General features: G+C 38.4%; 1 protein-coding gene across 1 annotated transcript; it reads right to left on the bottom strand.

Annotated features, from left to right (window-relative positions):
* Positions 1 to 1,161: 1,161 nt before the first annotated feature.
* Positions 1,162 to 15,680, bottom strand: BLM (Bloom syndrome, RecQ helicase-like; the record flags this gene model as incomplete). Its single annotated transcript, XM_009579101.1, has 17 exons — positions 15,598 to 15,680; positions 15,047 to 15,168; positions 13,671 to 13,803; positions 11,872 to 12,617; positions 10,875 to 11,051; positions 10,334 to 10,452; positions 8,735 to 8,848; positions 7,885 to 7,983; positions 7,648 to 7,796; positions 6,696 to 6,802; positions 5,723 to 5,883; positions 5,034 to 5,229; positions 4,411 to 4,601; positions 3,215 to 3,362; positions 2,671 to 2,870; positions 1,720 to 1,912; positions 1,162 to 1,284 (listed from the first exon to the last, which is right to left on the bottom strand). Coding segments are annotated over exons 3-17 (2,818 nt in total), but the record flags the coding sequence as incomplete, so codon positions are not given.
* Between the last annotated feature and the right edge of the window lie 300 nt (positions 15,681 to 15,980).

Genomic DNA, 15,980 nt, shown 5'->3' with positions numbered 1-15,980 from the left:
GCACTTGGCCTTGTTGATGCTCCAGGCTCAGCTAAAGGGGTTTCATAAGTTGGTGTAAACCAAAACAGCCTTCTCTCCTTGCTTTATCTCATGACATAAACGAATACTGGCCAGCCCTATTTTCTCTAGCTTGGCTTCTTGTCTAAACTCTTTTGGTAACACTGAGCTTTCTGCCTTTACACACTCTTCCCCATGTCAGCTGGAAAGAATTATGGAATATACCATAAATACTACAGTCAAATAAGGCACTTGTTTTTAAAAACAGCATCAGGAGACACTGAAAGGCTCAGAGAGCCGAGAGCACCTTCTCAGTCAGTCATGATCAAGAAGGACGTGATTCTTTGCACAGGCAGTAGTATAAAATACTTAAAAGTCAGGTTTGTAGCCGTGCATTTATTCACATTGCAGTGTATGAAAGCAACCTCCTTGAAAGTAAGCATAAATCACTTTAAAATTGCAGGCCCCAATGTCAAATCTGATAGCCAAGCTGTATTCAATATTCTAATTACAACATAGGCTACATGCTACGCTCACGTGAAATTACCAGATTTACTAGTCTCAGGGCTCAATTCTCCACTGAGCTGAACTTTGTATACAAGGTTAGAGCTGTGCAAAGGCATTGTAAAATACTACCATATACCAATACTACCCGATAGCTTTTTTTACTCCTAGCTTTGAAAGTTCTTCACATTTGAGCAAGGGCTAGCCAGTGAAGACCTGAACTTGCTGACCTCAATTATTATGAAAAATAAAAGGTAGTAGTTACTGATTATCTGCCAGACTACAATGTTATCCCATACATAGTAGATGCAGGTGTAAAAATATGCAGGAGGTGCAAGACCTTTAACCTTAAGGTCAGAATTTTCATTACAACTAAGCATGTTACATAAATCCCGATAAGTAACAGGTTAGGAGCAGAGCAGTCTGCTTAGTTCTCGTTTTCCTTTTTTAGTCTTTCAGAGATACGCTGAATTTAACTAGTGAGAAGATAGCAAAGACCTTTGTATGTTTTGAAAGTGTGCAATTGCTCCCTTTTTGTAATTATTCAACTGCAGGAATTAGTTATTTGTATTTAAAACAAGGTAACTTTTGAGTGAAACTTCTGATAGAGGAGGAGAGAAGGGTACTAAAGCACACATTTAGGGACAAAGTATACTAAACCTGATATGGTCCATTCAGAGTACTTATCCATCACTTTAATGATTTCTGCACCGTATTTTTCCAGTTTGTCTTCTGTGACACCATCAATCTGCAGTAAAACCTCCACATCAGATGACAAGGTTTCTGTAAGGTAACAGTACCAATCAGACATATCAACCAAACTAAGTTTTTTTGAAGAGAGATCATGGTAGAGTATTCTGGAGGAAATTAATTCCTTTTAGTGCCACCCTATGCATTAAGTCCTTAAGGAAGTAAGCCTTTATTCTAGCAGATTTGCTTCTAGTTAGCACAAAAACTAGTCCAAAAGTTTTCTCTCAAAATGCAGTATGAATACTTGCGTGGCTCTTGTGCTTATCCATCAGGACTGCTACAGCATAAACTGCAGCTCCAAGAAATCTGTGCTGTGTCAGCTACTTCCACAGGACTTGCTCAGTTATGTATACTTAAACCTGTTCTTGCTAAATGTTACAAGCTGTAGACTTTCGGTCAGAAAAGGCTACAACTGCACATGCAATCTACTGCCAACAGTGGTTCCAAGTAACGAAAAACTGACATTACCTGCTATTTTCTTTAGAGTTGAAGTACTGAAAATATTGAAGTAATGCACATCAAAGACTTTCCCAAGCGTTTTGCATGTGTCTGTAAGTTCCCCAAGGCACTTTTTAACCATTTCTTCCCGCTGTGACATTTTTGCCACGGAAGCCCTTTGCTTTCTGATGGCACTGGCACTTTCTGTTTCATGAAACTCTACCTGTTAAAATAAGCCAGTCAATAACTTCTGTCAGGGGAGTTATTGCAGAGCCATCGTTAGAAGATTAATTGGTAACACAGGAAAACACTGAAGGAAACTGAAAGTATTCTTTGATGGACCAAAAAAGCTGTTTACCCAGTATACACTTTTTAATGATTTTTTACAGGCTACTCAACTGCCCCTAAGTTTCTTCTACAAAGAACTAGCAGAGTATACATGACACAGGGAAAAAGTCCCGAGAAGCCAATTTACAGCTAGCTTTAAACAGAGGTCACTAGGTCTAATGCTGAGGGCTCTTCTCTTCTCCAAACACAGCACTAATGCAGGCAATTCTGGGACTGGTTCCATGACCTTCTTGAAGTGCATTTTCCATCAGAGCTCACCAATGACTGGAAAAAAATAGAGCAGAAAATGCAGGAGAAGATAGTCCTATTCCTTCTTAGCTAACTTTTTCTGTGTTGGTCATAACTTTCCTTTCTTGTCAAGCTGGAATCAGATGGATGGGGGGGGAGAAGAGAAAGATTTAATCCTCTCCAATCCTCTCTCTCACCTTTTGCCTCACAACATTATTATTATTAGAATACTGGACTAGAAATCATGTTTGTTGGATTCTGTTCCCTGCATCTGCTAAAGATTAGTTCCTGTACTTCAGCTGGTAGGCAAACTATGTTTAAACTATCCTAGGGTATATGCTACCTAAAAACTGTAGCACATCCCTTATAACAATACATGAGAGAAAAAAAAAAATTGTTACACACCTGTAGTGATCCATCTAGCACAGCCTGAGCCTTCTCTCCTAGAATTACATATGCTACCGCTTGGTCATTAGCTGTGATATACAAGTCTTCATCTAGAATCTTGTCCAAGACCAGTTTTCTAAACAGTCTTTCAACATTATGCCTTGAGTAGGCAGCTCCCTTCCCAAATATTCCAGACTGAATCTTTGCACTCTTTGTACCTGTGCAACAGAAATCAGGATTAGCCTGCAATTAGAAAGCCTACATACATATGTATTTACAGACCTGTGGAAGATTCTCAAGAGTATTCCATAGTCTATGCACATAAATCTGGTGCTCCAAGCACCACCAGAAAACTAATATTATCACTATAGCAACCTGAAACGGATTAAAACATTAGTCTCATTTATTTTGGATCATTTACCACCGAGAGATTCCTGGGAAGAATAATTCTGCAAAATATATCTTCTTTCAAACCACTGCTGGTATTGCACAGACCTCATGATACTTAGGAATTTATGCACCAAGTCTGTTTAGGTGTTGTTTCTGTAAGAACAGTACTTACCTAAGAAAATGTCTACCATCATATTCAATGTGTATCTTCCAGAACCTGTATTTCTCTTTGCATTTATTCGTCCCATTTGTCCACAATGCTCTTGTACAAATCTTATAATGCTCTTCACTTCATCTGTTACATTTCTTGATTTGTAATCCTATTAAAATAGACTTGATTAGGAAACAATGTTATGTGGTTCTGTCCTAATGCAAGTTGTTACTGACAACCTTGGTTTTCATTATTGAGCTTTTTCCAGTCATGAATTCATTTTGTTCCAATCAGAGAAATAGTGATTTTCTAGTTAGTACACCTACGGTGATACAATATAGTCAAAGGAATTCTGGATTTGATAATACTCTGGAAAATGCAGTAATACTTACCAACTGATTGAATATATAATCTCTATTGTATTAATTCTATAGAGTGAGCTGCAAGATTGCTGCATGAATACTGGTAATCAACGGAAATCGTTTGGAAAGCATTCCTGTAATTATTCTGCTGCCATGAACTAGAGCTTACGCTCCCAACATGCATTAAAGTGAGAAGACTGGACTGAATATGCATTATTCTAGTCAAATATTGTTACAATCACAGCTATGTAGGGTACTGTTTCAAACACAGGACTGAGAAGCAATATCATCAGGTATAAACCAGATCTGGTTTATAGAGATCAGTAATCCTTCCCTGTCTGCTTCAACAGCTATCTTCTCTTCTACTCCTGTTTATGCCACTAACAAGTTTGCTTCAATCCTTGACGCACAAACCCTAATCTTTGGGCCACCCCAAGCAGCGTACGCCTCCTGATGTGGCACTCATGCTACACTGGCAGCACAAAGCTGCCTTGAAAACATCAGAATAGGCAGTTGAAGGGATTTCCCCATAGCCATTCCAGTGGATCTATTAGCTCCTGCCTCCTATAAGCACTGTAGCCAAGAAAATCAACACAAAGGAACATCCTTACACCTCACTGACACACACCACACTCTGACAGAAATAGGAGCATCATAAGTCCATGGGTAGTCTGTGTAATTCTACTCTAGGTTAAACCCTGGAAATAATTCAAAGCATCTAGCATCACAAAAATACAAGACATCTCATTCATTTTCTTTATCTGCCTTCCCAAATGTCATGTAACCATTTTTTAATGCAGCAGCTAAATGCAAAATCAGTTTAACAATACTATAAATAAGAGCTATGATTTTTACCTTCTTTCTACTGCAGTTATCACAAATTACTTCTGGGTGATCTTTACAGAAGGTGGGATTGAAATTAGTTTCCCCGAAGTAGGCCAAAAGCTGAATTCTCCGGCAATCAACTACATTCTCACAGTAGTGAACCATACTGTACAGGTTGTTAAAGTGGGTCTGTCTTGTGTGACTGTTTCCATCTTTCTCCACTGAAATGCAACAAATTCAATTGTATTTGTTAAATCTGCACCTCTGCATTTTTGTATATTATCAGATAGACAAAACACAATATTCTTTTTTTGCTTAAAAAAAGATTAGTAGGTTAGTACAGAACTAATCTAGGACAGATTTTACCTTTAAAGTTTTAAAGAATGGGGAAGGGAAATAAGACTAGAATGACAAGAATCAAGAGATGGATATATATGAAGAAAAACGTTTTTGACTAAAATTAAGTACAAGTGACAAAAATCTCTCATTACAGAAAACCATTCAGGTAAAGATGCACAGTTCTCCCATCTTTGCAATACCATACTATGTATGGCACTTCTAAATGAGAAAATAACAGAGTCTATATGAAACAGAGACCAGTGACTAAGTGACTTTAATATTGTCTCCATTAAGTTACAAACATGAGAACTCACTTAGTATTAGCCTTCTAAGTCTGGTGACATCACTGTAGCTGTAGAAGAGCAGACAGTGAGACATTTCACCATCTCGTCCAGCTCTGCCAGATTCTTGATAGTAACCTTCTACAGATTTAGGAAGAGAAGCATGGATAACATAGCGTACATCAGGTTTATCAATTCCCATTCCAAAGGCAATTGTTGCACATATAACCTAGGAAGGAAATAATAATTTGTTACATAGAGTTATGAAAGTAATTCATGCAGCACCCTGCACCGAAAATAAGCGGTCAGGATTACGAAACGATGTAGAACCTCGAATTTCAATTGTAACACTTCAAGATGAGTATAAAATAGCAAAACCGCTTCTCCTTTCAGAAGAGCTATTCCAGAGAAAGGGAAAACTCCAAATCTCAGTCACAATATACAATTTAGCAGCATGCCTAGAGCTGTTTCAGAAGCCTTGTACTGCTCAACTCCTTCCTCCTGGAGCATCATACCTTGGTGTAGTGCTGCAGTTTTTGATTTGTAAAACTCCCAATAAAAAGATGGCTAATGTGTTTTGGCAGATCTGTTCGGATCTGTTGTTTAATACTGCATCCGATTTGGCAATAACATTACACAACTTCGCTTTCATTTACTAGGCCAAGAGGGATAAAAGTGCTCTAAATTCTATTCACTTTTTCCCCCAGTTGCTTTTCTTTTACCTGGCATCCTTCTTGATTAATCCACTTCTTTTGTACAAGATCTCTGTTGGAGTCAGTGAGGCCAGCATGATAGGCAAGTGCAGCAAGACCTTCCTTCTGCAGAATAGCTGCTGTTGTGTCACATTCATGACGTGAAAGGCAATAAATTATTCCAGAGTCATCTGCAAATACATAAAAAAAAGATTTGTGCTACAATACAGCTTTATTCCCTTTCACTTGCTTAACAGTCATACCTGTCAAGCAAATACATTTATTCCAATAGGGAGAGGTTGGTAAGTGTAATGCGATAACTGCTTAATAATGAAGAAAAGCAATTTTATTAATCTCAGATGTTTTTGTTAGTTTCTCCTCACCCAGTTTCCTGGTCTTTTGGTAAGGTGGAATCAAGAAAAGTTTTGCTGCTCAGTACTGTGCAATCTTGGGATTTAAAATACATGAATAAAGAACTACGTAAAGCAAGAGCTAGAGCAGTTTAGTCAAGTTTAGATATACTAGGTTACAGCACTAGAGGAACTATGAAGGGAGCTTGGTGTAGTCAGCTTCCACCAGCAGGAGCTGCAGGACTCCAAAAGAGAGTCTGGAAAGATAGGGATCTCTGAAGATATCTTCAAGGGGAACCACAGATAAGCAGACCAACAGAATTAAACAATTAAACCAGTATGGATATTAGATGACCTTTATACTGTGAAGACACGATGCTAAAAGGTCTGGCAACCTCCAGAAAGATGACTCAAGAGCATTACATAATTTACTTTTCCATCTTAACTTGAACTCTTAACTTTAGGATGCCCATAAATCTGATTGCCATTATCAGTAATATCATTTTGCCCCCAACTTGTTTTTCTTGTAAATATATTAGTCGCTTACAGAAAGGCACAAGTTTGGGGGTTTTACAGCATTATAAAAGCTTTTCCTGCCTTAAAAAGTAGTTCATAAAAATGCATGCAAGCACACTATGCTGCTCAGTACTCACGTGGATGATATTTTTTAATCCATTCCAAGCAATCCATTGCCACCTTCTTTGGCTTCTTGGGCAATACATCGTATTTCAAGTTATGCCTGTTGAAGCTCATTGTAAACCTAAAACAAGACAGTTCATGAGTGCTTGTCAGCTTTATGGGTGCAGTAATCCTTTCAGCAAGCTAGGTATTGATTGGAATGTCCTAAATTCAGCTAACTACTACTCATTCTGCATTATCTGCAAAGGAATTATTGTTCCACTATACCCATGGAGATTCAGGTCACCCATACTTTAGGTCTAAAACTCCTGCATTTTCCCTGTGTCTGTGAAAAAAACAAAGCTACATGGCACTATGTGGAAGGAAGAAATACCCATAAACCAAACATGGGCACAGTGATTTGCCTCCCCTTCATTTTCCTTTGAATACTTGCATCCACATTCAGCTGATCAAATTTGCAAAATACAGTGTCATCTCTCTCCCTCTAACCTAAAATACACTTCTAAAATAAGAAATTCAACTAAACAGAATGCTTTATTTTTCCACCATGTACAACGAAAACACTACAATACAATCCAGGCCCAATGGTACCTCATTATCTATGTCACTGCTAATGCTAATTAAAAAACACCTCCAGCTTTTGCAGTTTTCCAGCATTCTCATGAAAAGCACCCTAAAATACAACTTGCACATTTTGTCAGTGACATAGAAAACTTTATGATGTTATTTTCTATTAAACAGCTTCCTTAATCATGCAAGGAGGAGTTTGGTAAGATTTTTTTCTTCTTACTTTAATATTTTGCATTTAACTCACATTAAATTCCATGCATACATTCTCATTTAATCAGATACAATTACATCGATATTTCAGATGGATCTGTAATGCTTTTCTTTCTTTACTAAGTTTTCCACTCAACATTTCTGCAGCACAAACAAATTGTTTCAGGAAACTGCTGAGAAACTTACACTTGTGGTTTTAGCATCTCAAGCTGATTCTGAATATCCTTCTGTACTCTGGGATTAGCAGTGGCAGTAAGGGCCATCATAGGCACAGAGTGAAACTTTTTGCGGAGCATATTCAGTCGTTTGTAGTCTTGTCGAAAATCGTGACCCCACTAGTTTAAAAACAAAATTTAAATGTAACTGAGTAAGATGCTCCAACTAAGCCTTTTGCCATTTTGAAAAACAACTCAAGGTTTTTACCTGGCTGACACAGTGGGCCTCATCAATGACAAAACGCGCTAGGAGTTTCCTGTCGTAGAGATTTTCCAGGGCTGACATCAGTCGGCTGCTTGCACAAACCTAGATACACAGTGGCATTAGAAAGCAAACTAACAGAGCAAAGCATCACCCTACCTGACTAAGAATACAGAAACAATTGTTCTGTACAGGAAAGTTAATCTTGACTGCACAGGTAAAGCTTGAAGGCATAAAGAAGATGGCAACCAGCTTCATTTTAGTTGGCAACAAAGCAGCTGGTGTGGGATTACCACAAGGTTCTAGGATCATCTATCCAGAGGTCCTACAATCTGAGTAAATTTAAATGACTTAGGTCACAAAAGACAGGGAAAGACAATGCTGAAGAAAGAAACGTAATCAGCACACTAAACAGTCCCCTCTTACAAAGCTCTTGTGGAATAATATCATTTTTAAAGGCAGCATATAATTAAGTACAAGGCAATCTTTTGACAATCACCTATTACCTTGACAGTTACATTTTTTTCCCTGTATTATCCTATTCATAGTAATCTAGATTTTTAATAGCTACTTGACAGCAATTAGCCACTAATATGTAGTAAGACATATTGGAATGGATGGGCACAGGGTTTTTGTTTTAAGAGTTTAAATTGTACAGACATACTCGGTTCTCATTCTTGGTTAATTACTGATAGAAATTAGTTACATCTGTACAGACTCTTACCGAATTATCTAAAAAATATTTAACAATTTTTCCCCAGAAGCCTGTTCTAAATTCAGTGTTTCCCCTTTAATACTTCATAGTAATCCACCTCTTGTTGCCTTCATGATTTTACAATTCAAATTAAATACAAACCTTCTCAGGCGTAACATACAGAAGCTTTATTACAGGATCTTTTTTTGACAATTGCATATATATTTTTGAAGCATCAGCATCTGTTCTATCACCAGTCAGATGTGTTGCAGCAATCTATATTTAAAAAACCATATGTTTTAATATGCGCAAACCAGAAGCTTCTCCAAATATAGTCCTACCTCTAGTTATGTCAGATAAAAAAAGTGTATGCATTTACTATCCTCAGCAAATATAACATTTTCAATGATTCTTTGTGTAATTATAGATAACATTTGAACCCCCACCGTACTATAGACATCGCAGTAGACATCATTCTTCTAATGATAAAACCAAAAGACTATAAGCCAAATTCTATTCTTCTGCTCCCAATTCTATCAATAGACCAACAGCTGACTTAGGGGATTTGTCTGCTTTCTTTGAACTCTCTTTCCAGTAAAGAGAACAGATGTGATGTTTATTGCTCAATACACTGTAAGTTTGAGATTGAATTCAGAAAACGCAGATCTTAAGATAAGAAACAACGTTTCCAAGAAGCACAAAAACGTGATACCACCCTCAATAACAGTGCCCACAAACATGGAACAGCATTGCATCTGAAGACATTGAATACAACTTGGAGCAGCAATTTAATACTAAATTTGAAAGTATAACTTACTATTCGTGCTGAATAGTAACAAAGGAATTAGACCCTACGGACAAAAGCGCTGTAAGAATAGGTCACACCAACAGAGCCAATTCTGCCTGCTTGTCTCCTCTTCCTCTCACAAGAGGCAGCTGCAGCTCTGCAGAGGAAACTCCTCCTGCAGCTCCAGATCCCCAGGAGTCACAGAGCCAGCTTCACTGGCTTTTACAGCCATGGCACCCCACAACGCAAGAAAGAGTGAAGAGCGTGGCCAAAGCCTAGCGTTGTGCAATAGTCACTAAATGGCGGACAACCATTCCAGGGCCCTGTCTGGTCAGACTATCAAAAACCATGCTTGACAAGAGAAGGATTTGTCTGAGCTTCAAAACCCTGCATCATAATCACTTTTGTCTCATATCCCAAAACACCTCTGTATTTTTGCCCTAAAACGTGTTATCCACCTTTTTTTCCCCTGATCTTTCAATTTCAATAATACACTAAGGATGAAAAAGACACTTCACTGAGGCAAAAGCAGTTCATAAGTGATCAGCCTTAGGAACACACATTTTCTGCACTTGCATTTCTTTTCTCTGTGTATTACTTTTCCAGAAATGCTTAGCATCACCAGAACCCTCCTAGCTCAGGAATCTTAGTGCTTATTTCTGCTACAAAGCCAGGCTGCTCCTATTTAGGTGTCTAAATACAACTCTCAGAATCTAAGAATCAGGCATCTGTCCTTGAAAACTAAGCTCCAATAACAAATACACACAAGCATCAATAAATTTAGCAGTTAGACTGCCAAGATATTCTAGTTCATCTAATTTAGTTCTTCCTAGACGTCTTTGTGTGCCTTTTACAGTTTCCACCTAATCAATTTTTGCAGTTTATATTTGAGACATAAGATTTACTGTAAATTTTCAGATTTCTAATTCACTTATCTGCAGGTAAACTAAATAAAGTGAGCTGTTTGAACTTACATCCAAAGTCTTCAGTTTCTGAACTTGATCTATTATCAGCGACCTCAGTGGAGAGATAACAATAGTGACTCCAGCAGAGACACACGCTGGTAACTGGTAGCACAAGCTTTTACCACCACCTGTGAGGATTAAGCAGAACACAGCAAATGTTAGATACTAAGAGGAAAGGGAGACAGTGTGGAGAAGGAGCGGAAGAGGGGAGACCTATTTCTTACTTCCTATTTTACAGCGCTTTCAGAAACAATTAACTTCTACCAATGACTGCCTTTAATAAGATACCCGTAGGATAAGGAAGAGTTATCATGTGAAATATTATGGAAGGCAGAAATTTAATCTCCTCATTCAAAATACCACAATGCATACAAAGTTCCAGAAATCCACAGAATTCAAGCAGCACAATTTATCGCCACCTCCACAAAGGCACAGAGAAGGAGAAAAGTTTGTCACGGGCCTTGCAAAAGAGCTTCATTCAGGTCTTTATTGCTCAAGTGTCTGCCAGACCCCAAGAGCCTGCAGCTGCATGGAGTTTGGAGATACATACCAGTGGGCATTAAGATGAAACAATCTTCACCCAGAAGAGCAGCATTGATGGCCTCCAGCTGATTTGTCCGAAAATAGTGCAAACCAAACTTTTTGTGAAATATATTCATCATTTCTTCAGAATGGGAAAATTTCATACCCCTGAAACGTTCTAGTGCAGGGTTATTAACCGGCAGATCTAGTAAACAAAGAAAATGTACTTATAATAAGCTAAAATATCAAGTTGTGCTATCCCTCTTGCAACCTAAAACTGCTTCAGTATAACAGATGGCTTAGCTACCACCACTTCAACCCTTTAAGCCTTTTAAATTCAAATCATGACTTACTAAAAAAAACTTGCATTCATCTAGAATTCAAGACTGGCTAAAGCGTGAATTTTGATTATATGCAAATCTCTGGAAACAAGCTTCTTACCTATGACTGTATATGCCTAGTCTTACACTGACAAACTTCATCTCTGTCACAATCAGCTGTGAATAGGCTACCCATTCGTGGGTACCTAACAGTAGGTGCTAGGTGAATCAGCGACAGAGAAGCTGATGAAACGGGTTAACATTTTCACCTTTTACCAACCCATTCCCACAGTAACCACAAATAATACTGACCCACCCCTGTGCCCCAAAGGGATTAGGTTTGCTTCAACAAGTACTCATTTTTGACCATTTTGCATAAACAGCTAAAACTGTTGCACAGCTTTGAATTAACAACTGCAGAATCATTATTTAATTAAAACACAGAAACATTCTAGTTTCCAATTTTAGCAGCTTCATCTTCCCAGCAGCCTGCAACCTGCATGGCAAATAAATATTCAAGAAGTTTGGCATCACTTGGAGGAAAAAAAAACAGAAGATGACTTTGCAAAGAGATACCAAAAGAAATTTCCACAGAAACAAAAGGCATTGATGTAATCTACAGTAAGTTACTTGGCCTTAGGCTTAAAAATAAGTAAATAAAAATTTAAAAAGGGAAAGATAGTAATCCTAATGAGCATAATTTACCTGAACGGTTCTTTGTTGCCATCAAGAAGCTTGATTTCGGAGCAGCAGGATTTGATACAACAGCAGATCCTTTGGCTCTGGACATTATCTTTGACAACAGCGATTTGGCAGGTGGCCCTTCCCTGACGGGCTGATAAAACGGCGTAGATGGCGATTCAGGTGCCGAAACGTTCACCGAATTCTCCCAGCCCTCATCAAAATCATCTATATCAAACTGACCAAGGTCAAAGCCTGTATCACTTATAGCTAAACTGTCTTCTGCAGCAATGCCAGCAGGAGCTTTGCTCTGACCTTTCAGAGCTGTGCTCGTAAGAGGCCGCTCCAGCAGATGACGGTTTCCACCATTTCTCACCCCTGGTTTTTCACACCAGCTGCTGTCGAAGGACATCTCAGAACAGAGGCTGAGGGAAGCTCCATCTTTGCCATTTACCTTGGAAGACGACAGTGCTGAAGTTTCTGGCCAGGTGATCTCCTCAATACTTTGCTTTGAAGCATAAGAGGTATCCAAGGTTTGATTTTTTTTGGTAGAAAAATTGCTTGAATTAACAGGCCCAGAAAGCATAGATGGGAGGTTTGTGGATTTTGATGAGTTTCTGTCAGAACTGAAGCTCCAGTTCGGGCCAGAACACAGAGCAGTACCAGGACCTGCAAGAGGGCCCCTTTCCACACATGCCTTCCAGTTTCTAGGAAAAGTGTTGTTTATGCTACTTTTATTCAAAGTGACAGAATTAGCTAGCAATTTTCTCCTGGGAGAGATGGCAAGAGAAGGAAGAAGGGAAAAAAAAAAAAAAATGTAGTCACAAGCAATGATTTATCAAGTTCTACAACACACATTAAACAGTTTTGTCTCTTTCCTATTAAAAATATTAACATATGGTGGTTACATCATATTCTGTGTCACTATATTTTAAAAATATTTCAAACAAATCTAGGGAAGAGAGAATAATACCAGAACTCAGTTGAACAAAATAATTACAAAATTACTGTTACAAAGTTACATTACAAAATATCTGTTCTCTGCAAACATAAAATAAAAGAATTCCTAATAGCAAGGAACTGATCCAGGCAAGATAGAGCATTAAAAAAAAAAAAAAAAAAATCCTTAGAGGCACAAACCTGAAGTTAAAAAAAGTAAAAATACGCTTGAACCAAATTGTGTTTTTATGTACTTTCTAAAGACTATGTCTGACTACAGTAATAAGAGGAAATAGAATAAATTAGTTTTACTGAGAACGTTCAGAAAAAGCACATAGTCCCAGCCCAGTAAAAAAACAAAACAAAATCCCAAATCTCAATACTTTATCTACATATTGTGTCATCAGATTATGCAGAAGTTAAAGAAGCAGATTGCAGTAGCACTAATCAAATTGAAAGATGACAAGTACATGGATATTAGGAGAAGTCATAATCACTGTAGTCAGTGATAGCAAGTCTCATAGAGGGAATATTAAACTAATGCCTCCAGTTACAAGAAATCAGGATGACACCTAGCAGGTTACATCACATCACCCTGCTGCTTTGGAAGCATCTGGTGCTAGTCACCTTCCAGAGAAAAGATACAGGACTACCTATGCCTCAGACTCCATGTGGAACTGGAGTCTTTCTTCTGGCAGAACACGGGGATTGTTAATACTTTCAGCAGTTTTTTGGATTTTTTTTTTTTCCTTCATTCAGTCAGTAATTTTAAGCTTTTAAAAAATCATTCCGTATCATCTTTCCAGTGTGATGGAGACACCTGCAGGCATGACGCCGCTTCGCACAGAGCATGGAAACGCGGAAGGCTGCTTATTAAAGCGTACCTGAGATCTCTCTGCTGGAGAAGTTCTTTTGCGCATGACAGAGACTTAAGCTCATGAAGCGGAATAGCATCTACCAGCTTACAGATATCATCCATGACGCCGTAGAGTTGCTGCTCCAAATGCAAGCCCTTATCTGTTAGATGGAGTGTATTTTAGCATACAGTAACACTCATTTTTATCAGAGTATATAACAAGATTATATCACTCTCCCAAAAGATAGTAAATTGCAATAAATAAGTCTAAATAATTTACTTTCAATATATATTTTAAAAGTCCATTCACATAAAGAACCTGTTCCTGTGCGCACAAACTCAGCTAGTCTGCATATTTTTGCCCTTGCCTTTTATTTATCCATCTCTCTACACTTTCCAAACCTCATCACAGTTCTTTTAAACTTATTTCCAAAAAACACTCAAGTTTACAGGTTTTGCTTATCTCAAATTACTCCTCCCCAAACACACTAAAACAAATTTTATCAAAATATTACATTGCAATTCTAGACTAGAAAGTACCGTAGAAAACGTCCCACACGTGAAAGTCTACATTTGTCACCTCATGACCTTCCCTTCCACATTTAGTACCACTGCAAACCATCCAGACCTCAAACCGCTGCTACCGGGGGTGTGATCCCTCAGACTAAATTCTGGCCTGTGCTACCCGTGCCTGACTCTGAATTACCTGGAGGTCAGGAGGACGCCTCTTGCAACAAGCTAACGGCCCAAATTGACCTGAAGTTTGCTACAGGTACACTAAAGTATGACAAGATGGAGCCTGACTAAATTGATCTCCAGAACAGCATTGTTAAAACATAAACGTAAAAACACTGCTCTGGGCATTTATAAACACAAAATTTTGAATGACACTGTAGAACAGTACCATAAGCTACATTTTTATGTATCTTGAGAGGAAAGATCTGCAGTCTTAAAACCAGGTTGTGCCACACCTATACTTAGAAACTTTTCATTCTGCAAGTGAAACTCAGAAACATTTTAGCCCAGTAGTTCCTAAAGCCAGCACCTGTGGGAATCAAACAGAGGCACGGACACAGTCCCAGCTTACAGTGATGTGTCTGTGTGCTGCAGCTGACTTCGGGAACAATTTGGTCGATCTGTGCTTTTAAGTTCTGAAAAGGAGGTCTGTGCGGTATCCCAGACTGGTACTGAGAGACCCGGAATCAGGATCAGACAACACCCCCGAGTCCACACAACGTATACACAACATGTGCACATCCTGTAGGAGAATCAGTCCCCTGCCTCCTTGTCCCCATCGGTCACTGTTAGTTAATGCTCTCAGATTACATGGGATACGCAGGAGAACAAGAAGTTGCAAACCATCCCCAAAATCTAAGGCGTAAAATTTCAGAATGTTTCATGTACCTGCATCCTCTGCACTAGGATCACTTTCAGCAACAGGCTGCGTTGTAGCAACCTTCCCGGGCTTGGACTCAATGCTGCTAGCTGTGGATCTTCCACCAGTTGGAGATTCTTTGAAAATATTACTAATATTAAAATAAAAAGTCATTAAAATACAGATATCTGTAAATCAATGCATTTCCGTAAGAGAAGTTTATCCTTTAAAATAATAGCCTTTAAGACAAACAAATTTCTGAAAACCCAGTTAAAATGCAAGTAGCTGAGCAGTTTGTCACTCATCCTATGTGCCAACATGTAGAGACTTGCTTCAATTTTTTTTTTCTTCCCACTATGAAAGGAAAAATAACTCTGCTTTTTCTGAAGCAAAAGCCACCTTAAACGTTGGCCATAAACCAAAAAGTATTTCATAAAACATTAATAGCAGCTGTCGACTGCTAACCTGCCATAATCAACTCAACCTGCAACTTTTTAACAAGCAATAGTTTCATGTCTTTTTTGGTACTTTTTAAAATCATCCTAAAGACAGACAGTTTTATCAATGAATTTTGTTTTACCTAATGCTTTTTACAGAAGGCGAGAAGGAAGGCAGCTCTTCTTCAGGGGAGGGTGGAATAATATCTAAGTAATCATCCTCTTCAAGCTCAGTGCCTGCGAACGGCTCGATGTCGACCTCATCCAGTCCTGGGGGGCTGTTTTTCTCATTGCCGCTTGGCTTCTGGCTCTCACCGCTTTTATCATTAGCAGCTGAAAGAGAAGTGTACTGATATTGTTGGCTAACCCTGTAAACTCATTCCAGTGTAAACAAAAATGCAGCTGAATAGAGGGGAAAAATTAATAGCCAGATTTCAAAACACTCGTTTAGTACAGTTTCTGACTTTTAAAGGACAGAAGAAAAAAATATTACTGCTCCCTTTTTCTCCCCCATTAAAAATAAACA

The sequence above is a fragment of the Fulmarus glacialis genome, unplaced genomic scaffold (genome assembly GCF_000690835.1).
Source record: "Fulmarus glacialis isolate BGI_N327 unplaced genomic scaffold, ASM69083v1 scaffold6, whole genome shotgun sequence".
NCBI lineage: Eukaryota > Metazoa > Chordata > Aves > Procellariiformes > Procellariidae > Fulmarus > Fulmarus glacialis.
This window is presented reverse-complemented; position numbering and strand designations above follow the sequence as displayed.